This window comes from Globicephala melas, chromosome 3 (genome assembly GCF_963455315.2).
Source record: "Globicephala melas chromosome 3, mGloMel1.2, whole genome shotgun sequence".
In the NCBI taxonomy this organism is placed as follows: Eukaryota; Metazoa; Chordata; class Mammalia; order Artiodactyla; family Delphinidae; genus Globicephala; species Globicephala melas.
In genome coordinates this window covers 4,207,031-4,230,019 of record NC_083316.1, presented here as the reverse complement: position 1 = coordinate 4,230,019, position 22,989 = coordinate 4,207,031, and the positions used below count along the sequence as shown (strand labels likewise).

Here is a 22,989-nt window from a genome sequence, read left to right as displayed (position 1 = left end):
AGTTCATGCTATACTACTCAACAATGCAATGGCCCTCAGCAGAAAGAGGTACATTGTGATTAAAAAGCCCAAAAACACCAGGAGAAAAGATTGCGGTTTAACAATTTTGCATCTGACCACTATTTTTCATGGGGGAAATAATGAACAGGTACATCAGGATGAATTATGTGGTGAGCAGTACAACACCCCATTCCAGGGATTCTGGATTCATAAATATGAATGCCCCTGTCCACAAACATGCCAGCTGGAAGACACCCTCATCAATCACTTCACGAATGCTTCCTTCCAAATAAATGACCTTTCACATTGGGCCACCTGCTTCCTCTGACTCAGGATGCTGGGCTGGGGCGGAGGGAAATACAGCTGGTGTGTTAGTCTGGGTTCTCCGGAGACACAGAGAATAGGACATATATGTCAGGGAATGTGGCTCAGTGTTTCTGGAGGACCGTGATATGATGAATGGATGGACAGATAGACAGATAAGTGTGATTATAGTCTCTCTATACATATCTCTGGATATATAGATATATGTAGAGATATCTATATAAATTATCTATATATTTACATATATCTATATATAATCTATACTTCTAGCTATAGATATATAGAGACAGAGAGAGGAATTTATTTTAAGGAATTGTCTCACATGATTCTGGGGGCCAGAAAGTCTGAAGACCATGGATCAGGCTGGGGGTTCAGGTAAGATTTGCCATGGCAGTCTCAAGTCTGAATTCCCCAGGGCTGCAGGCTGGAATGTAAGGCAGGGTTTCTGTGTTGCCATCTTGAGGCAGAATAGCTGCTTCTTTGGGAAACTTCAGTCCAGCTTCTTCTTTGGGAAACTTCAGTCTTTGCTCTTGGGGCTTCAACTGATTGGATGAGGCCCACCCACACTATTAAGGGTAATCTCCTTTATTTAAAGTCAATTAACTGTAGATGTTAATCACATCTAGAAAGTACCTTCACAGCAAGAGGTATACCGGTGTTTGACCAAAGAAACAGCACAGCCTAGCCAAGCTGACACCTAAAGTAACAACCCCAGCTGGTGTCTATTCCCTTCTTTCTGGAACTCCATCAGGATGAATAGTCATCTTTTCCCAGAGAGCAACCATGCTGCTGGGTCAGCTACCTCGCTGTCCATGGACCAGAGAGATCCGTGGTGGTAGGAGATCACAGAGGGAGGAGCATGGTTTCTTTCTTTCCCTCTAGAAATTTCCTTGTGAAGGCAACTTCAGGTTTCAGGTCTGCTCTCTCAGACAGGGGGTGGCAAAATGATCCAAATTCACACAAGGAAGATAATTTTTGAATATAATTTACACACGTTGACATGCTCAGATATCAAGTAGAGTATTCCATGAGGTTCTATGTATACTACGAAGGCACAGAGCACTTTCACCAGCACACATCTGCTGCCTCACCTTCCCAGTCCCTCCCTCCCACCCAGAAACCATGGGTCTCTTGCTTATTCTAGACATTTATACCTATTGAATTATACAGTATGTGCTTTTCTGTTTGGCTTATTCCAGTCATCCTATTATTCTGAGAATTACACCTGTTACATGCTTATCAGTCATCTATTCCTTTTTAAAAAATTTTCACTGAGTACTAATTAACTGTATGAACAAGCAGAGCTTATCCATTCTGTTGATCAACCGTCCAGGTTTGACGGTTATAGAAGTCTTATAAGAGGTTTTGCATGGACATACATACACATTTATTTTGCACACACACCAGGAGTGGAATTACTAGGTCATAGAAGTAGATTTAACGCTTCGAGAAACTGAAACTTCGCCAAAATGGCTGTATGTTTCACAGTCCCGCCAACATGTGCAGGGTCTGGCTGCCCTAGAGCTGTTCCAGATTTGCTGTGGTCAACCTTGTGCATTTTACACATTCTAATGGAGCATGTGGTAACACCTCATTGGGTTTTTAATGTACATTTTCTTGGTGATTAATGAAGTTGAATAGTTTTTCATGTGCTTATTGACCACTTATATACCTTCTTTTGTGAAGTGCCTGTGTGCCTTCGCCTCTTAAAATTGGGCTGTCTCCTTGTTATTGAATTTCAGGAGTTCTTTATATATTCTGGATACAACTACTTTGTTTTATGAACATATTCTCACAGTCTGTGACTTGCTTTCTTATTTTATTGATAATGTTTTATGATGAAGAATTTTTGTGTATTTGATGAAGTCTAATTTATCATTTTTGATTTTATGATCACACCTTTTGTCTCACAAGAAATGTTTTCTTACCTCAAGGTCACAAATATATTCTTCTATGTTTTTTGTTTTGTTTTGTTTTAGGCTTTACATTTAGGTCTGTAATTTGTCTCAAATAGGTTTTTGTTTGGAGTGAATTAGTGACTGATGTTGTTTTTTTGGTTTTGTGTTTGTTCTGTTGGACCTCACACAAGTACATTTCAGACACTGATTTACAAGGTGTTAATATTAGCAACAATAAAATCTTTCCCCAATTTGGCTATTAACACAAGTTTTGACAAGTGGCTTTAATACACCTGGGAGCATTAGGTGACCTCACAAGAGCCAACTCCTCTTCTTGCATTTTTAAGCTTCTCTGCATGGGACCCCTCTGACTTATCAACCATATTTATTTATCACTGTCAGACTCCTGCTGTCAAAAGAGCACTTCTTTTCACTCCTCCTGTGTGTAGCATAGCATGTGTGACAGTCTCCAGATGGTATTACCTCCCTTGATCTTTTTCTCTCTCTACTTTTTTAAATTATGAAATTTACTATTCATATTGTACATATTCACTATGTACAATATTCACTATGTACAATATTCACTATTCAATTGTACATATGTACAATTCCAAGAATACACATTCACATTGATAAGGTCTTTTAAATTTATACAAATTTGTACATTTTTGGTGCTCTTCATTGCTTCCTACAGATTTGGGGTTGAATCTGATATAATTTTTATTTAGTCTGAAAAAAATATTTTGGTATTTCTTGTAGAGAAGTTCCGATGGGGAGAAATTCTCTTAACTTTCACCTCTAAAAATCTATTTATTTTGCCTCCAATTTTTTAAATTAATCTTTTCTTTTTGGGAAAATAGTAGATTCACATGCAATGGTAAGAAATAGAGAGAGATTTCATACATCCTTTACTCAGTTTCCTCTAATGATAATATCTTACAAAACTACAGTAAAATATTATAACCAAGATATCAGCACTAATGCAATCAAATACAGACTATTCCGTCACTATTAGGATCTCTCATGTTGCTCTTTTTAGTAACTTCTCTCTCCTCTCTGCCTCCATCAGTGACCCTTGGTAACCACTATTCTGTCTCCCCAGTTTATAATTTTGCCATTTCAAGAATGAAATTATTGGATGGAACAGTTTGAGATTGCTTTATCTTTATTTTTAAGGCTATTTTGGTAAGATATGGAATTCTAGGTTAACATTTGTTTGTGTATGAGTGGGATATGTGTGTGTGTGTGTGTGTTAGTGTGTGTGTGTCCTTTGTATTTTTCCAGATCAGTGTTTCCTGAGCTTTTTGGATTTGTGTGTTGACGTCTTCCATCAATTTTAGACCATTCTCAGCAAATATCTAATTAAATATTGCTTCTGTTCTCTTTTTTCCTTCTTGGGCTCCAATTACAGACATGTTGGACCATTTGATATTGTCCCATAAATTAAGACACTCTTATCTATTCTGTTTTCTGTTTTTTGTTTGTTTGTTTGTTTGCTTTCTTATTTTTGGTTTACTTTTTAAACCTCAATTCACCTGTCCTCAAGTTCACTCATTATTTCCTCTGCTGAGTCATTCTGTTATTAAAACCAATCAAATATTTATTTCTGATACTCTCTCATTTCTAGAATTTCTACTTGATTTATTTTTGTAGTTTCTTTGTGTCTGCTGAAATTCACCATCTCCTTATCCATACTGCACACTTTTTCTAATAGATCATTTAGCATATTTCTAGTTATTTTAAAGATCCTGTCAAATAATTCCAACATCTCGGCCACCTACAGTTCTACTTCTATTATCTGTTTTCTTTCTTCATCATGAGATGTTAGAACAATAAAGTCTAAAGTAAATAATATTTCCCTTTAGAAAAGAGTTTTTTCTTGTGTCAGGTCACTGGTTTGGAGTGACGGAGTAAATTTGTTCTATAGTTAAACTGGGTCTGAGCTTTTGGGCAAGTTTAGTTTGTTTCAGTTCACTACTAGCTACAGATATTTTGAGAGTCAGCTCAGAATTTTCCCTTCTGCAATGCTCTAGGTGTGAATGCTACCAAGACTCCCCAAATTTATTCATGTTTTCCACCAGCTTTCCACACCATAATGGATCTCTCTCTGATTTACAACCCTACTGACAGCTTTGTACATTGTTGGAGAGTTCCCTTTACTTTCTGGTCCAGCCACAGGCTTTTGGAACTTGTGAAGACTCTGTTCTGCCTGGAATGCCTTGGAGGGATTCCTTTCAGCTTTCCTGTCCCACTTGTAGCTATTATCAGTGGAAAACCTGAAGTGTTTTGGAGAGTGGAGGATTCTCTCAGGTCTCTTGCTTATGCCCAGACCTTGGCAGCTGAAAATCCAGGATGCCTTTGGCTGACTTATCTCAGTTCTCCTCTCCTTTTGTAGCTGCATCCTCAGCTCTCTGACTGGTTTAGAAAGACGGTGACTCTGTGGCTTATACATCTTTTCTGGGTTAATGAGAACAACAGTCTCTTGTCATTTTCTACCTTCTAACCAAAGGGACATCTTCCACATGTCTTACCTTCTGTTTTCTCTCATTTCATCTCTCTGAGTTGTTTTCTGGGTAATTTTATTCAGAGCAATCTTATACCAATATCTCGTCATTTGTAACTAATCTGCTTTTATCCTGTCCTTTGGCTTTGTACTTGGAATGCATGTGTGTACGTATTTGTATCTTTTTGTTTTTAGAAGTTCTATTTTATTCTTCATCAAATCTGCTGCCTCATAAATTTTCATAATCTTTTCTTTTGCTATACTTTTATATTGCCCTCTTATTTCTTTAAACATATTAAAGACAATAATTTTATGTATTCTAAACCTGATAAATAAAATATATACAAACTCCATAAATCTGACTTCAAACAGAGTTTGTGGTTTCTGGAAATTCTCACTCGTGGAGTGTTTTTTTTTTTTTTTTTCTCATCTGTTTAATAATTTTGTCGGCATGAGTATGAATTCATGCTCCTTGGAACTTTATCTGTGGGGAGTCTTCAAAAATGGGGTTTAAAAAGAACTTTTCTCTAATAAGGATACACATTTGCCTTTTCCAGGTGCTTTAGTACTACTGAATTGGAAGCACTGTCAACTAATTTGGAGGGATTGAGGCCACATTCCTGCCCAAGTTCCCATGAGTACAGGCCTTTGGATAGAAATTCTCATGCAAGATTGTGTATGTGTGTGTGTGTGGGGGGGGGGGTTCTTCCTGTTCCTCCCATAGCTAGGATGGTGGGGGGGGGGTGGGTTTCAATTCCTACCTTCTCCTGTGGATTTTTCCTTGGCTTGACCCGAAGCTTCCTGCGTTTATGGGGTGGGATTGTCAGTGATGTGACCACATTCTTCTGGCCCCAGGTTGTCTCCTTTGACCTTCCTCATGGCCCATAAACCTCAATCTCATTTACCATCCGAGACTGGTTTCCTCCCACCAGGTGCCATCCAGGCTGGTGCCCCAGTGATCCCAACCCCCATGGATTTCTTCCCTGTCCTTTATGAACTTCAGGAGATTCCCTTATTTTCTGCTGGCTCATATGGGCATTATATTTTAAATATTTGATTCAACATTTTTAGTTGTACTATTTGTCTGCAACTCTGCAGGATTCCCTCTTTATCTGCTACTTCGGCCCTGCTCTCCTGACAATGAATGGATCTGTCTGCAGTTTCCAGGGGCCCTCAGGAGCCATATTTTGAAAGCACACTTCAGGATTTGGATAAGTGTGGGGAGATGTGTGTCCTTCTTGGATAAGGTAGTTACATGCTCATCTGGATATCCACCATGCAGACCTTCCAAAAGGGAAAGCCTGCTCCTTCCTCAAGCCACTGGCCCATTCTGACTTTAAAAATATCATGTGAAAGTGATTCTCATATTAGTCTTTATTTTGGTAATTGTAAATGTTGACATGAATGTAGATATTGCTAAGTTGAAAAGTAAATGTATCGTTACTACAACCTTACTTTTACTGTTTTAAATCTCATACAAGCCCTTATGATTTAAAGAACAGTGCTTAACACTTATTTCTAATTTTAAGTTAATTGTTTGGCAGAAATATATACTTTTAAATAATGACTAGACATTGTCTGGTGTTAATTGCTCTCACAGACTTCTGTGAGTAAAAGGTTGAATAAGTCTGTGCAAGCTTAATAATTTAGAAGGGAAGTGCATAATCAAAGCTGTAATTACACAGAAATGTTGTGAGATAGTCTGGGGTAAAATCTATCTGATAAAGTAGAAGTAACTGTGAAGTCTTAAAATGTGCTGTTTTCCCTTTCTGCAGAGAAGAAACCTCACATGTGGATACACACAATGGGGCAGTGAGCCAGTGGCATGGATGTTGAAAACCAGGTGGGTTCTAGGCTAAAGCCAGAGACCTGGTTTGCATCCTACCTCTGCTGCTGCCAGCTCTGTCCCGCCAGGGCCCTGGCACCATGGATCGGGTGAGATGGGTCGTGGTGGAGTCACTGCAGAGACCTCTGTGGGGATGATGCCTGTGTCCTGGGCTGGGGAGCAGGGGAGGCTGATAGTGATCTTGCTGCCGGTCAGCTAACTGTCCTGCTCTACCAGCCAGGGTACACCAGCATCTTTCTTCTTCCAGGAGATGCCAAGATGAGACAGGAGATACATGGGCCCCAGGCTGAGCCGCTAGAGTTTGTCCCCTGGGGACAGATACTCCAAGATGAACATAACAGCAGGAGGATAATAGGAGGAGCTGAGCCCTGCCCAGATAAAAGATAAAGACCACATATTCCTCATTCTCGAAGTCAAGGGGACCTTTCTGACCACACATGTGCAGAAAGACTCCTTGAAGGTCAAAAGGGAAGGGGCACCACCCCATAGTAGGTGATGTCAGCCTTCCCATAGGTCTCTGTGCTGGAATCCATCTTGGCTAAGGGAGCACACGCACACAGGGGAGGACCCTGAGATAAACCACATACGGACTCAGAACCAGGCAAAGCAAGATGATTGGCCACAGTAAACCCAGAAGAAATGTCCCATAAATGTGATTCAAACTACCACGAGGGCACGACTCTCTGAGCCCACCTGTGTGAGTCTATTCACAGGTACTCTTTTCCTCCTAATAAACACTTCACTTGTTTCACTACTTTCCATCTCTTTGTGGAAATTCATTTCTACACAGCTGACGGGTCAGGGGCTTGTCACTGGCCACTGTCCCTAGTGGCCTAGTGGCTAGGATTCAGTGCTCTCACTGCTGCGGCCTAACTTCAATCTCTGGCTGGGGAACTGAAATCCTGCTTCAAGCTGCTGCAGGCCAAGGCCACCCAAGATCAAAGAGACAACGAAGTGGCCTTAAACCAAGTCTGACCTTTCTGTCACCTTTGTCACGTCTGCTCAGTCTAACATGGTGAAACACATGATCTGGGATGCAGGAAACATGCTTCATCCCCGGACACTGGAGACCTCACAGGATGCTAGAAGCAGCCTCAGGTTCCTACAGTTCTACTTAGTGCTCTTTGCAAGCCCACATCCACAGATGCTGAGGTCACCATGCCTGCCTGAGCCTATGGAGATGGCAGTGCCTGACTTTCAAGCAGGCCCCCAGGAAGTCAGAGATACAGTATTCCTCTGTTTTAAAAAACGGTAGTTTGGGCTTCCCTGGTGGCGCAGTGGTTGAGAATCCGCCTGCTAATGCAAAGGACACGGGTTCGAGCCCTGGTCTGGGAAGATCCCACATGCCGCGGAGCAACTAGGCCCGTGAGCCACAACTACTGAGCCTGCGCGTCTGGAGCCTGTGGTCTGCAACAAGAGGGGCCACGACAGTAAGAGGCCCGCGCATGGCGATGAAGAGTGGCCCCCGCTCTCCGCAACTGGAGAAAGCCCTCACACAGAAACGAAGACCCAACACAGCCAAAAATAAATAAATAAATAAATTTATAAAAAAAAAAAAAAAACACGGTAGTTTGTCTTGACAAACTACCAAGTAAAACTTTTAAAAAGTTAATCAAATAAAATTAGTGGCACATAATTGCTTCAATCGTTAACAAAGAATATTGTGATATCCGTGTGTGAACTTGAACATTTAAAGCAAATTCTCACTCCCCACCCCCCCAAAAAATCACCCAGATAGAACAACAACAAGAAAACAATAAAGGCAAATGCAAGCTGTCAAAATAATATCATTCCAATGGCGTCAACTAAAAAACCATCAGGATCCTACTGGAATTACTGACTGAAACAGATGTCTCCAAGGCTGAATGTCTCCTGAGCTCAGATTCTCATTATCTGCGTGGGCAGTTTTAGGGGCATTGTCTGTATATTCTATAGAAAAAAGTTTTGAGCCCCGCAAAATTTCTTGGGTGACTCATAAAAATATCATTTACGGTATACCTGGCTTGTTTCTGCTACACTGAGACAAAAGACAAGTCCCAGGGGTGCAAAAGCCAACTGAAGTCACAAAAGAATACAGACATTCCAGACTCAGCCTCCATCTGAGAATCCACGCCAGTAATCCCGGGTGAGTTGCACTGTGGTCAGGTTAAAAGGGAAGGGTGCAATTTCTCATTGCTTTCTCAAAACTTCTGTGCTGGAGGCCCCTTCCCAGGTCCCTCAGAAGCATTGCCACCACCAGCGGATGCAGCCTTTGCCTCCGTGGAAGTTTCCTCCTTACAAGACACCAAGAGCACATTTGGGTTCCTGTGAAATCTACCTTGATGTCCTTCTGTTTCTTTTATCTCCTAAACCCGTGTTTCTGTGTCTGGGCGGAGGAGGTCCTTGGGATGGGTGGAGAGGGTCCTGTGCTCACGACCAAAAGCCCCCTGCCGGGAAGGTCAGGCAGCTGTCCGTCCCCAGCTTGGAGGGGAGCAAGGGAACTGATAAGATCAATGAGTTTTCCATTGAAAACACTTGCATGAGATTAAAGAGAAAAAAATAAAAATAAAAATCAACTTGAGGAGCCAGCACAAGGGTTTTCTTCTTTTAAGATTTCTTTCTCCCTCTCCTTTCTCTCCACTTGGTCAGATTGTGGAATTTGAGTGGAAAGGAATGCCAGGGAAGGGCAAAATGCAAAGCTCAACCTGTGAATTAAAACAAATTGTTCATGATAACATTTCCTTTTTCTAAGGTGCATTAAAAATGGGATGCACAGCTGAAGAAAGCCAGAAAAAAAGAACGTGAACTTACACTTTCTGAAATTGTATTTACCTTACTTTAGTTTTTCCAATGCCAGTATTTCTATTTAGAAATTAAAGTTATGCATTGCAAAACTGCATCAAAATCCAGAAAACTCACTTCCCCATGACTAAACAAATAGGTTTATAAACAGAAAGACACATTAAAAATATTATTCCGGATGATTGCCAAGGTGATAGGAGATAAATTTCAGTCCCTTTAAAAATACAAATAGGAAAGGTCAAGAGTGAATGCTTTTAAAATTGTATTTTCTGCTCCACTGCTGATTTAACAGACAGATTTTCAATATGCAAATAAGGGCTGGTCCTCAGTTACAGACATTCCGAGAGGTTAGACCCTGAGTTGCCCTTTTCCTCCTTCCCTGAAGGCGGCTCTCCAGTTCAACTCAGGTTCCTTGAGTCTCAGGCAGGAAGAGCAGCTATAAACTGACCTGCAGGAGGCGCTACTCACATTTCATAAAGCAATTCTTCAGCACTTTAAGGCGGGATAGGGGTTGTGTTTGGTTTTCTTGGGCTCTTCCTCGGCCGATGACACGGCTTCAGAGCAGATAGCATGAGTCTGGAGAATGGCTGTCACCACAACAGAACCCAAGTCTGCTTTTCTAGATGCTTCCACACTAACAAGTCTCCGGAGGAAGCAAGCACCCTACCCTGGCAGGTTCTCCTCAATATCCCCAGGGTGATGGGAAAGCAGAAACTTGAGACAAGTCCTGCCAGCCTTTGGATCATTGACGGGAGCGTCCCAAAATGATGGCAGCTCAGGATCAGAGGCCCCTTGACCTTCCTCTGCCTGCAGGGATGTGGGCTGGCAGGGGGCTCCACTTAAGCAAAAAATAACCCTGCAAGCTAAATGCCTCTTTGTGAAAACTCTATCCTCTTTCTCTGGGAACTTATTTTTTTCCCCAAAGGTGAAGCAATGGTTGGAAAACATATAGGGATACAGGCCAGGAGACCTTTCTACTGCAGAAGGACACCGACACTAACCCCCAGTCTTCCTATGAAGCATGTTTCTGGAGTCACGCGTGGGTTGCCCAAGCACTTGCAAATGTGACTGTTGTCTTCTATGAAAAAGTCCTGATTACCCGCTGGTGGCTGACGGGCAGCCTATGTGGGGCTTTGCCCAGCGCACGTGGGGCACGTTCCCGGCTGCTGAGAGACTCGTTGGGCAAGGTGCCCTGGGCAGGGCAGAGGACCTGGCACTCGGGTTTAGGGCCTTATCTTGTCAGTTGCCTCCCACCCCCAGGGCCCTCCTGAGTCCATGTGACCAAGGTGCCTTCAATACAGCAGGAGCAGAGCAGTAAAGGACCGACAGCATCTCAGGGTCTCTGGTGACACGAGGGTACCTTACCATGAACGCACTGATTGCCCTAAACCCCAATCCCTGAAACATCACAAGGTGTTTTTTTCTTCAAGAACTGTCACAAAACTTTAAATGTGACCGTTACTTAAAAATCTGTATGGTTACCTCCTTTCAGGTTTTGCTGCGTTTTTATTAAGGACAGTTTTAAGAATCTAACTGATGCTGCTGGCTTGGACTTTGTTCATGAAACAAACACCCACGGAGTTAGGAGCTGAGGTGTTCAGGCTGCCTGGGGTGACAGCTGGGTGGAGACCCGACAGCACTGCCTGACAACCCTTCCCCCGGAGCTGCAGGCTCAGGAAAGGCAATGGAGAGCAGAGCCGAGCGGAGGGCACGCGGGGTTCTCCTCCTGCTGGGTGACAAGAGGACAGCAGCCCCGAAGCTCTCCCTTCCCCATGCCTTCCACACTTGGGGACAACTTCCCGAGTGGAAATGCACTCAGGAGACAAGGCAAGCGCCTGAGTTTGTTGTTAACCTCGGGGGCCATCAGAAGGAGCAGAGCAGGGGCTTCCCTGGTGGCGCAGTGGTTGAGAATCCGCCTGCCAGTGCAGGGGACACGGGTTTGAGCCCTGGCCCAGGGAGATGCCACATGCCGCGGAGCAACTAAGCCCATGAGCCACAGCTACTGAGCCTGAGCTCTAGAGCCTGCGAGCCACAACTACTGAGTCTGAGCTCTAGAGCCCGTGAGCCACAGCTACTGAGCCTGCGAGCCACAACTACTGAAGCCCGCGCACCTAGAGCCCATGCTCCGCAACAAGAGAAGCCACTGCAATGAGAAGCCCGCGCACCACAACGAAGAGTAGCCCCTGCTCCCCACAACTAGAGAGAGCCCGCACGCAGCAACGAAGACCCAACACAGTCAAAAATATATTAATTAAAAAAAAAAAAAAAGGGGGCAGAGCAGGTGTGGCCCATGACGTTCCTGCTCCTCCAGCCAGAGCTGGGCCCGGGGTCTCTGGAAGGAAGCCCAGAGCCTGGTCACAGAGCTGTCTGGGGAAGCAGGGCCTGCGGGATGGCGCAGAGGGGGACGGACATTCCAGTGTGTGGACTGTTTTAATGTTTAATTTACTACATGCATACAAAACTAGCATGAAAACATTAAATAAAATAAACATACTGGATTACAATTTAAGCTATTAAAGTGGATACTTAATAGTACAAATTTACATATAAAAACATGGCAATCAAGAGCGGGCCTTCTGTGAATGCAAAGGGCGGGGTGGGGTTGAGGTTCACTTCTTTTGCCCCCATTCTCCTCCTCTTTTGAGTTTTGTCAGTTGAACACTCACAGTTTAGGGTGAGATTATCTCAGAGCAGCAATCAATGGCTATTTGTTAGGAAAAAATAATATTCTTAAAGATGACATAAAAAATGAAAAAGAAAAAATGGTGGGGACTAGATTCAGTTCCAGATGGTGGAAGGAAGTTAACATGCTCACCTTCTCTTCTTCCTAAATCTCCACTGAAATCGACCAGGAGGGGGGACAATGGGGGAGGCTGCCTGCAGAGCGGACATCTGACCTGAAGGCAGTGCAGCTGGGAGAGCAGAGGTGGCAGGCACCCAGGGCAGGGCAGGGCAGGCTCCCTGGCTGCAGGGAGCACGCCCCTCCCTAGAGGCTGGTACACACCCGACAACCCAGGTTGGCACCCAGTGGGTCCAGGGTGAGGCCGTGCCCTTTGAGAACCACTGGTCTGGGGATCAGCCCGCCAGGCATCCCCTCTCCCTGTCACCCAGGGCACAGCCCCAGACAGGTGCAAGGCAGCATCACCTTTCCCAGCAGGACAGCAGAGGCCCCTGAGGCAGAAAGCCCTGATCCTAAAGCCCTTCACAAACGCCCAAAGTCCCTCGTAAAAGCAAGCAGCTGCTTCCATTTTTATAAAACTGAATCAACCATCTCTCACCACCACTCTTCACTCACAATTCTTTGTCTACATCGTTAGAACTGTTCAGCTGTGCTGAGCAAACTGATTGCAATACAGTGACGGCTCTTTAATTCATAAAAATCATCCGAGCATACGAAGACAGAAATGTCACACTATAAAAGTAGGTCTTCCTTAAAATTCTCTGTAGAAGCAAGAAAAGGAACCTCATGTTTGTTTCACAATCACAACAAGCACACTGAATTTCTCTGAGAAAGTGTCAGGCAAATTAAGGAAAAAAGAGAGGGAAGTGTTTAGGTTAATGGCTCTGTCTTACTTCCCAAAGTCCCCTAAATTCCTAGAACACTCTTCAGGGAGACCTCTGTGGCATCGTTGGCCCTGGTCAGGCAGGTTGATTAGACTCCCATTCATGATTCTCTGTACTATGGTTCTAGGAATGCTATTTGTAAAGAACTGAGCAGGTTCCAGGTGGGCAGGTGACTTAATCAGGCCCGTGTCACAGAACCTCTCACCCACTATCACTATCACCCACCTGCCACTTGTTTATTCATTTATTTATTTTTGGTCAAAGCGTTTTGTTTTAGGATCGTCAGAAAATATCCAGGAAAGAATCTGACCAAACTGGAAAAGTATTTGCTTCTATTTTGGGGGGGTGGGGTATTATTGTGCTCTTGAATTCCATCAGCTTTACAAGTCACCCTTTCCACACATCTTCTCCCACTTACTTCTGGAGATAAGGGGCCTGGGCAGTAAAACTAACTCTGTTCAAAGCCCACGGCATGAATGGAGAGCTGTCCTCCTGAGTGCCGACTGCAGACAGGAGGGCCTTTGGGTCCTGGATCTTGTTGCTCACGGTGGGACCACAGCGCCCTCTCACGGCGCCACGCTGCTCATTCCACTCCAGGTACAAACCCCTTCAGGTCTCCATCAATACCGTAAATTTGTGAGTTACGCCGTCACATCCTCTCTTATAAAAACAAAGTAAGCAATGTGACCAAGTATTCTCAGGGGGGTGGGGTGGGGGATTACAGCCTGAAGTGTCACCTCCAGGCTGATTTGTGCTCGGAAGGAAAAGCTGGGGCCTCCCTAGGAGGTGCATGGGGACAAGATGACCGTTAAGGTCACTAGCCACGCTTCTCTACGCCCTCCGCACCGCCCGCTCCTCGGGCCCCCGAGTCACGTGAGCGGCTGCAGGAACAGAGGGCCAGGCCCGGGCCAGGCTGCCTGCCGCGTGCGGGACCCAGCCAGGTTGCCAGGACCCCTGTGCCTCCTGGGTGCACAGACTGACGCCAGCCTAAAGCCCCACCCAACTACAGGTTCAAATGTTTACCTACCTTTGTGCGTGTGTGTGTGTGTGTGTGTGTGTGTGTGTGTGTTTTGTTTTTTTGTGTGTGTGGTACGCAGGCCTCTCACTGTTGTGGCCTCTCCCGTTGCAGAGCACGGGCTCCGGACGCGCAGGCTCAGCGGCCATGGCTCACGGGCCCAGCCGCTCCGCGGCATGTGGGATCATCCCGGACCGGGGCACAAACCCGTGTCCCCTGCATCGGCAGGCAGACTCTCAACCACTGCGCCACCAGGGAAGCCCGTGTGTGTGTGTTTTTGATAAAACTCTACAACCATGTTCTGCCCGGGGACCAAAAACTAAATTTAACCACAGCTTAAAATTGTTTCACCCTCTGAGAGTGACGCAGCACAACAGGCAAGCTCAGGCCTGTGTATTATATTCAGGACCGGATGCTGACATGTAAGCTCCATGCATCCTCGTGGGCAAGGAACGGCAGCCGGCAGCCAATGTCAGGTGCCACCTACCCTCCACCAATTAAGAACACCTCAAACTGTTGAGGTTAAAAAACGTTTTGAATCCTGTGACAAATCTATTCACTAGGCAAATATACCCCCCAAACTGCATCTGCAGACATGCTCTCTCTCCCCTACCCCCTTTCACTCCGCAACCCTCCCCGAGCCCATCGTTTGTGGGAAACGCTCACCAGTCTCACTGCCACCCACAGGAAGCAGAATCCAACCACTGGCCACCCCCTTGCTCACCGACCTCGCAGCCTCAAGCAGCTCAGGGGCCAGCTGCCTGCCTTCCTGCCTCCCTGACTCGGGCAAGGTAGCACGAGCCGAGGTGCTTGGCCACCACCTCCTGCCCTGCCTGGCGTTTCTCCCTCCCCCCTCCCCCACGCATCTTCAAATTACCCGACCTGCCAAGTGAGGGAGGCTATCTTCCTCCCCAGGTGACCATGCGCTTTAAATAACCTGCAAACTCAATCAGCTTCCTAGCTGTGTCCCCACCTTGCCCAAACTCGACTTCCGCCTGTAAAGGATCCCTGCCACCTCCACTTGGATGTCTCACGTCCCAGACACACGCCTAGGACGTGTAACTCCTACCACCAATCCCGGAGCTCCTGTCCCCAAGCCCAGGTGCCGTGGGAACCCTGATTCCTATCTCCCCATCACCCCCAGTTCACGAACTCAGCATTGATCCCATCTCCATGACCCGTGTGGCATCCATCCACCCCGATGGTCTGCACGGCCACCAGCATCAACCCCCAGCCTCCTGACACGTCTGCTTCCCGCCCCACCCTTCTCCTGCCCTGCGTCACAGCACAGCACCGTGAACCATGACACCTGCTCCAATCTCCCCAGGAACGTGACCGAGCCCAGGGCCGCCCAGGTCCCAGTGACTGGCAGTTACCTGTGTCACTGAACAAAGGACGCTCGCCCACTTACACAGTATGTTCTGGCCATACCGGCCTCCTGCCCACACACGGCAGGCTCTTCCCCTCTCAGAGCCGGCGCACCTGTCTGGGAGGGACGCATTCCACGGTCCCCTCCTTTCAAGGTGGGCTCCCTTCTCTCGGGTCCGAGCTCACGTGTCGTTACTTCCTTGGAGGGACCCTCCTTGACTAACAGAGGAGTCTCCCTGCTATTCTTCTGCAGATCGCTACATCTCCCTCACCACACTTAAACCCCAAATTTGGACTGCTGATTTATTGGGGTGACTGTGTAGGGTTCTACCAACAGTTCACAGGCCTTTGAGAACCTGGCCGTGACTTTCTTCACCAGCTCCTCCCAGCAAGGCCCTGGCACAGAGCACAGGCCCAAGAGACAGAGGTAGAAAGAGGGAACACACCAACAAAAAGCATCCGAAGGGCAAGGCAGAGTTGTTTACAAATCTCAGTTTGTTATAATTACTTAAAAAACAGGAGGAAGAAGTAACAAAATACTTGTCAAATGTGATTTTTAAAGGGTAGCAACTGTAGCTAAACAAAGACATCCAACCAGCACTTATCTGGTATCTGCTCTCACTAAGAGCACCTGGGAGAGCACCCAAACCCGATTACATCCGGGCAATCCACCACGCCTCCGTCCAGGAGGGAGGTCCCTCTGGCAGGCCACTCTCCTCTGTCTTTGGTTGGCACTGACTATTTGGTTCATCGTTGGTTGGAGCAGAAGTAAGGCCAAGTGTCACTTTTTACTGATCAGGACAATCGTGTGCATGGCTTACTTTTATTTTTTATTATAAAAAACACATACAAGAGTTTTAAGAAATGATGAATATAAGACAAATCAGGACCACGGTGAGTTATTAAACCCATTTTCTATGTACAAATACTAAAATTCCGAAAGTGGAATATCATCAAATGTGAGACACATTATAGGCTGTCCATATATACACGGCACATGCAGAGACCTGCCCGCACTTGGCTGCGTCTGTATGTACACAACGAGGTACAAACACCCGCGGTGACCTCTATCCTCAGCTCTCCTTTTCCTGATACATAGTTAAATATTTGCAAGGAACTTTAGAGATCTGAAGAAATGCATTAAAGGAAGTTCTAAAGGCTCTCCCTGTTTATTTACTCTGGTCAGCTACACTCTATAACTTGAGAGGAGCTCTGTAGCCCAACTCCAGCTAAGACAGTGGAAGAGTCTTCGAGGAGCACTGTTTTAGCCTCCTCATCTTTTCCTAGTCAGTCATTTGGGCGCAAAGTCCAAAATTGGCTCAGGAACCAAATCAATGTTTTTACATTAAATTCATTACAAAATGCCACTCAATTTTTAAAAGCGACTAAAAGGACACTTTCTGCAGCAAAAAAGGGCTAAGTTCAAGTTTTTGTTGTTTGACCAAGACACAACAAATTACAATCCATGTCATGTGATCACAGCAGCCATACGTGAAATGTGTGCGGTTAGGGAAAGCAGCCACTGCTTCCTTCTCCGCCCCCAGCACTTGTATCTCCCTGACGTCTCTCTCTGGAACCTCGGTTTGCACCCTGGAAGCTGACTGATCTATCTCCACTCGAGCAACGGGAAGGCACTTCCTCCGGGCACAGCACGGGGCAGTCAGCCACAATCCTCCGTACACAGAGCGCTGACCTCCTCTAGGGAGCTAAGCACTGCGGAGGGGACGCGGTGAGAGGTCTCTGTGCGCCAGGCTTCCAGGATCTTGGAGATCTCCGCTGGGTTGCTGGGACTTAAGTCACACAGAGCGTACACGGCTGCCAGCTGGATACCCCATGGTATGTCTGAAAAGAATTTCCACATCAGTCATCACACAAGAAAATCTTCGTTATGCAAAATGTTAATGATCTAATAAAATACTATTCAACAAATACTTTCTTCCAGCAATGAAAAGTAAATATTAAAAAAAAAAAAAAAACACAATGAAAAAATTCATTTAAATCCCTTCTGCAAATGGAAAACAAAAACAAAGCAAAACACTGCACAGCTCTCTACAGGTTCCTGGCGCTGCCTGTACCCAGAGGACGACGAGCCGGAGTAGGGGCACAGGACCTGAGGCGCCTGCCCTCTCATGATCAGTGCTAAGCTTTCCAAAGTGGTCCTGGAAGGATCACACCCTCATGTTTAAGTTTTAGTAAAATGTGGACCCCAAAGCATTTGTCAAATAAATGACTCCATTATACCCCCGGAAGTGTTTATAAGTGGACTTTGGAAATGAAAAACATGATGAAATGAGAGCAAGTGAAAAACTAATTTTTAGTATGTAGTATAGCATATACAATACTCTTACACACTAGATTATAGTATATGACTATTGATCATGGCATTTAATTGTAGACTATAGCTAGGTTAGAGATTATGGTGTATGAGAGTTCTCATTCAGTATAAGTTTATAGGAGTTATTTAATTCAAATTTAATTTAGTTCAATTTTAGTTAAATTCACTTCAATCATTTAGTTAAAAAATTTAGGAGTTATTTCATTAAAGCTTATTAACTATACACTGTTAGTGATGCAATGCCCAATAGGGAAAACTACTACTATTTAAAAATAAATATCACAAAACCCACACATTCAAATGTTAATGCTGTAGATGTAGATAGTACTACAGCAGCTTTAAAATTACATTCCCTGGGCTTCCCCGGTGGTGCAGTGGTTAACAATACACCTGCTGATGCAGGGGACAAGGGTTCGATCCCTGGTCTGGGAAGATCCCACATGCTGCAGAGCTACTAAGCCCGTGAGCCACAACTACTGAGCCTGTGCTCTAGAGCTCGCGAGTCACAACTACTGAGCCCCCGAGACACAGCTACTGAAGCCCGCGCACCTAGAGCCCGTGCGCCGCAACAAGAGAAGCCACCACAATGAGAAGCCCACGCACCACAAAGAAGAGTAGCCCACGCACCACAAGGAAGAGTAGCCCCCGCTCGCCACAACTAGAGAAAGCCCGCACACAGCAATGAAGCCCCAACGCAGCCAAAAAAAAAAAAAAAATTTTAAATTTAAAAAATATGTTCCCCTTATCTTATCTACATGGTAATTAGAGAAGCATAGACAAGGGCACATAGTAAAGACTTAAAGTCAAACAGTTAGAGTTTTACACAGGGATTTAAAAATAATTATAAGACCATGTGCACTGTGTAGGCTCTGGACTCGGGCAGCCTGGCTGTGACCTGGTGGAGCTAACCAGTGCCAGGCCTCCAGCAAAGTATGCTTCTTGCAGGGCGTTAACTTCCTGTGCATAGAACAAAGTCAACGTTCAAGCCCTGGAGGGCCAGCCCCAGAAGGTCACCTTGGGGACCCCGTGCTGCTCTGTGGGACAGGGCCTAACCCAGAGCAAGCCCAGTGCAAGGCCCTCTCGCTCCTCCCAGCAGGAGGGCCACACTGTTGCCAGGAAATGTCCACCCGGCATCTGTGGCGAGACAACCCGTCGGCCACTCCCTGGCTACTCCCTGATGACAACACACAGTCTAGACGGTAAGAGTACATTTTCAGGGCCGTTACCTCAGCAGCTATTCTAAAATCAAAGAAGACAAAAGTTCTCATTAGCTCAACCTGCCATGCCTCACCCTGAAAGCAGAAGACAACCTACACGTTAAGATCCTCTCGGATGTAAATTTCAGATGTCACCGTGTGTTTCCGATGGAAATTGTGTAACTGCATTACTCCTTTTTTTTGTTTTAATTTTTTTTTAATTGGAGTAAAATCGCTTTACAATGTTGTGTTAGTTTCTGCTGTGCAATGAAGTGAGTCAGCTATATGTATACATGTATCCCCTCCCTCCTGGACCTCCCTCCCACCCCCTCATTACACCCATCTAGGTCATCACAGAGCACCAAGCTGAGCTTCCTATGCTTTACAGCATGTTCCCACTAGCTATTTTATACATGGTAGTGTATATATGTCTTTCCTCATCTCCCAATTTGTCCCACCCTCTCCTTCCCCCCATGTCCACATGTCTGTTCTCTACGTCTGCGTCTCTATTCCTGCCCTGCAAATAGGTTCATCTGTACCATTCTTCTGGATTCCGCATATATGCATTAATATATGACATTTGTTTTTCTCCTTCTGACTTACTTCACTCTGTATGACAGACTCTAGGTCCATCTACATCTCTACAAACGACCCATTTTCATTTGTTTTTATGGCTAATATTCCATTGTATACATATACATGTACCACATCTTCTTTATCCATTCGTCTGTCGTTGGACATTTACGATGTTCCATGTCCTGGCTATTGTAAATAGTGCTGCAGTGAACACTGGAGTGCATGTGTCTTTTTTTTTTTTTTTTTTTTGCATGTGTCTTTTTGAATTATGGTTTTCTCAGGGTATATGCCCAATAGTGGGATTGCTGGGTTGTATGGTAGTTCTATTTTGAGTTTTTTAAGGAACCTCCATACTGTTCTCCATAGTGGCTGTATCAATTTACATTCCCACCAAAGAGTGCAAAAGGGCTCCCTTTTCTCCACATCCTCTCCAGCATTTACTGTTTGTAGATGTTTTGATGATGGCCACTCTGATCAGTGTGAGGTGATAACCTCATTGTAGTTTTGATTTGCATTTCTCAAATAATTAGTGATGTTGAGCATCCTTTCATGTGCCCCTTGGTCATCTGTATGTCCTCCTTGGAGAGATGTCTATTTAGGTCTTCTGCCCATTTTTTGATTGGGTTGTTTGTGTTTTTGATATTGAGCTGCATGAGCTGTTTGTATATTTTGGAGATTAATCTTTTGTCTGTTGCTTCATTTGCAAATATTTTCTCCCATTCTGAGGGCTGTCTTTTTGTCTTGTTTATGGTTTCCTTTGCTGTGAAAAAGTTTTTAAGTTTCATTAGGTCCCATTTATTTGGTTTTGTTTTTATTTTCACTACTCCAGGAGGTGGGTCAAAAAAGATCTTGCTGTGGTTTATGTTTATGTCAAAGAGTGTTTTTCCTATATTTTCCTCGAACAGTTTTATAGTGTCTGGTCTTACATTTAGAACAAAAAATTTACAATTTGCATGGGAACACAAAAGACCGTGAAAGCTAAAGCAATCTTGAGAAAAAAATGGAGCTGGAGGAATCAGGCTCCCCGACTTCAGACTCTGCAACCAAAGCTACAGTAATCAAGACAATATGGTACTGGCACAAAAACAGAAATACAGATCAATGGAACAGGACAGAAAGCCCAGAGATAAATCCACACACATATGGTCACCTAATTTCTGAAAAAGGATGCATTACTCCTTGATTGCATAACATTCAAATAAAAATGAGACTCATCACTTCAAAGGGTTACTTTTGAGTTTTAATCTCTTCCCACAAAGGAATAAGAATATAAAATTACATGCTCTGAGGTATACAAATGAAAAGGAAACCACTGCTATGAAGACTGGCTCACAAAAAGCCTCCAGTTTCCAAGTTCTCTGGGGATGCTAAGTACTCAGTGATACCCAGGCCACACTGGGGTCGCTGCTTCACACGTGTGACCGCACTTGGTCTTCACAACACAACTCCAGCCAGGCCTCTGCAGGCAGCTGAGGCTGAGTCACTGGTCGGAGGTCACAGGACAGCATGAAGATAGTACCGACAGTTTCTGAGACAGAACGTCAGCACCAGGACAATAAGAGAGTTTCCTCTTCCTTAGGGATGCGCTGCCCAACAGGGCGAGCCGCTACCACTGAAACAACAGGAAACCCACAAACATTCAAATGCCAGTGCTGAGAACGCAGGCAGAGTGTGGCTTCGTGATCAAACTCCTCACCCCCAAGCACTGAGAGATGCACAGAGCAATGCATGTAGTAAGAACTCAAAACAGATTTAATAAGAGGAATGCAAATGATTTAAAAATAATTATAATAAACAAAAGTTTTACCTTCATCCTGGGCATGCTGTATAAACATACCAATAACTGCACTAATGTTTTTCACAGCTGATGGAAACCCTTCCTTCAAACCCAACTGGCCTAAACGACCTAGGGGGGAAAAAAAAAACAAAACAAAATGTAAACAATCTGTGGTTAAATGTTAACTTTTCATAAGAATTTAAAACTTACGTTTTCTTTCGTTTAGCATGTACATTAAGCTTCAGGATCCTGAACTGAAGCTAGGTGGGTACCTATTCTTAAATGAAAACAAATTAAACAGTAAAGCATCAGGACTCAATACAGCACCATCCGTCCCGGGGTGGGGGGCTGTTCTGACTGAACGATTCGTCATCTCTTCTGTCACTCACACATACAGGTGATACACAGATACACAATGTGTTGCTTCCCCAGTTATCATATAATAAATGGAATTTAGCAGAATGAATGGTTTTAGCAGGCTCAGTGTGAAATGACTAACTTCTGTGGGTTAACGGACTAAATATAAGACACAGTTTGCTGTTACAACGTAGTTGGCTAACACAACCTCCGTCCTCACGTAGAGCAGCCGCTCCCAAGTGTGCTCTACTAAACCCCCGGGGTCCTCAAGGTCAAAACTTTGCTTTCCCAACGACACTAAGAAGTGATGCGCTTTCCTTCCAGTGCTAAGATGTGGCCTGACAGTGCAAAGGCAGTGGCGATCAAACTAGTGGACCCTCAGCACCAGTCAGGGCAGTGACATGGGGGTCACTCTCCATGGCCAGGAGCTCACAGTCGGAAAAGCTAACTCATTCAGAATGTCCTTCATGAAACGGTAACAATGATTCTTATGAAATCCAGACCCCTAAGCACACGGCTCTGCGATCTTCCACGGATGGGACAGGAAGGGCACGTGAAGCACACCCCTGGCACCTCGGCACCCCGACTCTCTCCAGGAAAAGCACCTGTGCAGCTGCTTCAGCTGGGAGGGGAACTGGGTGCTTTCTCCACCCACTTTTCACTCAAAGAACCACTGACAAACTATGGCTATTTAGACCGAGACAGACATTTTCTCAAAAATGAGAAAAGTGAACCTGTCACTGCAAGGAAATCATTGTTGTCAATGATAAAATTTGAGCTCTTAAGCAAAATTAGAATTTTGGAAAAACTTCCATCACCTACCCTAAGCCTGACAGCTTCAAATACTTCAGATTTCTCTGATGAGATCAGTGATGATATTAATGTCTGTTTTCTTGATATTGTTGACATTTGGAAGATCTGTACAGATCAGTATTTTCCAAGTGAGCAGTACATGTTACAAAATCATGAATGGGCAAAAGATCCCTTCAACAAGTCAGGTGGACCAAGGGACTCTGGTGCAACAGAGAAGCGAAGTTCACTGATGAGGTTTCAGATTTCACACTGCAACTAACCTTTAAGAAATCATCACTTGTTGAGTTGCACTGCAGTGTCAAAGAAGAATATCCACAATTACTTGAACGGGCTATTAAAACACTCCTTTAATCAACTACACATCTGTATGAGACTGGACTTTCTCCAAATACTTCAACCAAAACAACATACAGCCAGAGACTGAATGCAGAGCAGCTATGGGAAACCAGCCCTTCTATGAATCTAGACAGTCAAGAGGTTTGCAGTAAGATAATGTTCCATTCTGCTCTTATTTTTGTTTGTTTTGGAAATAGTTATTTTTCATTAAAAATATCACTTATATTAACATTAGTTTATTACTATTAATCTTAAGTGAATAGTAACATTTTTTTAAACTCCTAGTTTTAATTTCTAGTA

At 44.6% G+C, this 22,989-nt stretch overlaps 1 protein-coding gene across 2 annotated transcripts in view; it reads right to left on the bottom strand.

The window, feature by feature from the left end:
* Positions 1–16,017: 16,017 nt before the first annotated feature.
* ICE1 (interactor of little elongation complex ELL subunit 1) overlaps positions 16,018–22,989 on the bottom strand; it is a 58,775-nt gene continuing 51,803 nt past the window's right edge. The window contains exons 18-19 of one of the 2 annotated variants that reach the window (XM_030856541.3): positions 21,214–21,312; positions 16,018–17,141 (exon numbers count right to left, since the gene is read on the bottom strand). In XM_030856541.3, the coding sequence (XP_030712401.2) occupies positions 16,960–17,141; positions 21,214–21,312 (281 nt within the window). In that variant the 3' untranslated portion in view covers positions 16,018–16,959. The remainder of the gene's footprint in view (positions 17,142–21,213; positions 21,313–22,989) is intronic. The other variant, XM_060295643.2, reaches the window with a different exon arrangement.